Raw genomic sequence first — 1,640 nt, forward strand, 5'->3', positions numbered from 1 at the left:
AAATAGATACATATATATATATATATATATGAGATGTCGTTGTTCAAAACAAAAGAAAAAGAAAATCCCCGAAAAGAAGCCCCAAACAGATATCGTCGTCTCTGAGTAGCTGCGAACACTACAACGACAACCATGTCCTTTTTTTTTTCCATCCATTTTCAGGAAATATGTACATTTTATTACCACGAACGGCATTGTTATTATTATTTTTACAACGGGGTTCCCTCCTCCCCCTTTTCCTTCGTTTCAGTACAGCAAGACCACGCCGCCCCAGAAGCCACCTAAGCGCGTTACCTTGGCGAGGTCCCGGCCACCCCAAGCCCGTGCGCGGCGAGGGCAGAGAGGGGGTTGCGGGCGGGTGACGGGGATCCCGTCCGCCCGCGCCCGGTCACTTGAGCAGGTCCTTGGTGTCGCCCGCGATGCGGGCCATGCCAGAGGCGCTGAGGGCCGAGAGATGCGGCGGGGGCGGCACTTGGCAGATGGTGCAGGGGCACGGCAAGCCTGCCCAGTGCTGGAAGCCGCTGCCCAGCTGCAGGCCCGGCGGGGTGGAGGGCGCCTTGAGCAGCGAGTGGGGCGGCCGGATGGTGCCCAGGGCCGGCAGGGAGGCGGGCAGCGAGGCGGGGGTGCTGGCGGAGGACAGGGCGCTGCCCAGGATGGGGTGCACCTGGTGCACGGCGCCGGCGGCGTGCGGGGGGTGCCCGGCCGAGTGTCCCACCGTGCCGCAGTGGAAGGCGGAGTGGTGCCCCCCGTAGATCTCGCCCACCAGCCTCTTCATCTCCTCCAGGGAGCTGGTGAGCATCAGGATATAGTTTCTGGCTAGCAGGAGGGTGGCGATTTTGGAGAGTTTCCGCACGGAAGGTCCGTGCGCGTAGGGCATCACCTCGCGCAGCCCGTCCATGGCGAGGTTGAGGTCGTGCATCCTCTTGCGCTCCCGCCCATTGATCTTCAGCCGCAGTTGCTGCAGGTCTTGCTCCGAGAGCTGCTTCTTGATTTTGTACTTGCTGCCTTCCCCTCCGGCCTTGGAGCCCGTCCTGGAGAGGCCTTCCCCGGACATCTTCTGCACCAGGTCGTTCTGGGTGGAGGAGACGGAATTGAGCCGGCTGTCTTGGTGGTGGTGGTGGTGATGGTGGTGGTGGTGGTCTCGCAGGTACATCTCATCCATGTCTGGTGAGGAGGCTCTGCTGGAGACAGAGCTGGAGTCAGAATTCATTGTACTCGGGCTTCTGAGCAAGAAACTCTTCCCTGCTCTGGAGGTGGCGTAACAAGACTAGTCTCCTTGAAAAACAACGAAAACGAGATGAAAAAATAAATAAACGGAAGACAGACTGTGGGAGAAGACTCAAAAAAAAAAAAAAAAAAAAAAAAAGCTAGAGGAAGAAGAAAAAGCCCCTCAGCCCCCTGTCTCCAGTCTCTCCCTCTCCTTCTCTCTCCCCCTGTTTACGGGATGGCTAGTTAGTGTATGCTTGGACTAACCTCAGCCTGAAAAAGAGGGGCTTTTATAGAGCTGCAGCAGAGAGCAGAGACAAAAGGAGCCCTCCTATGTATAATGGTCTAGTTAGGATGACGTGCCATTATTCAGGGCGGTGCGCTTTGACTGTCCCATTTAGCAAGGACCCCTATTCATATTCATTGTGGTGCCA

The 1,640-nt window shown here is 56.8% G+C and overlaps 1 protein-coding gene across 1 annotated transcript; it reads right to left on the minus strand.

Annotated features, from left to right (window-relative positions):
• Nucleotides 1–388: 388 nt before the first annotated feature.
• On the minus strand, nt 389–1,359 carry OLIG3 (oligodendrocyte transcription factor 3). The gene has a single exon (XM_010220490.2). It carries the CDS (start codon nt 1,208–1,210, stop codon nt 389–391), a length of 822 nt encoding a protein of 273 aa, XP_010218792.2. The 5' UTR covers nt 1,211–1,359.
• Between the last annotated feature and the right edge of the window lie 281 nt (nt 1,360–1,640).

Source organism: Tinamus guttatus, unplaced genomic scaffold (assembly GCF_059628265.1).
Source record: "Tinamus guttatus ecotype Peru unplaced genomic scaffold, ASM5962826v1 Tinamus_guttatus_pri_ptg000336l, whole genome shotgun sequence".
Lineage (NCBI taxonomy): Eukaryota > Metazoa > Chordata > Aves > Tinamiformes > Tinamidae > Tinamus > Tinamus guttatus.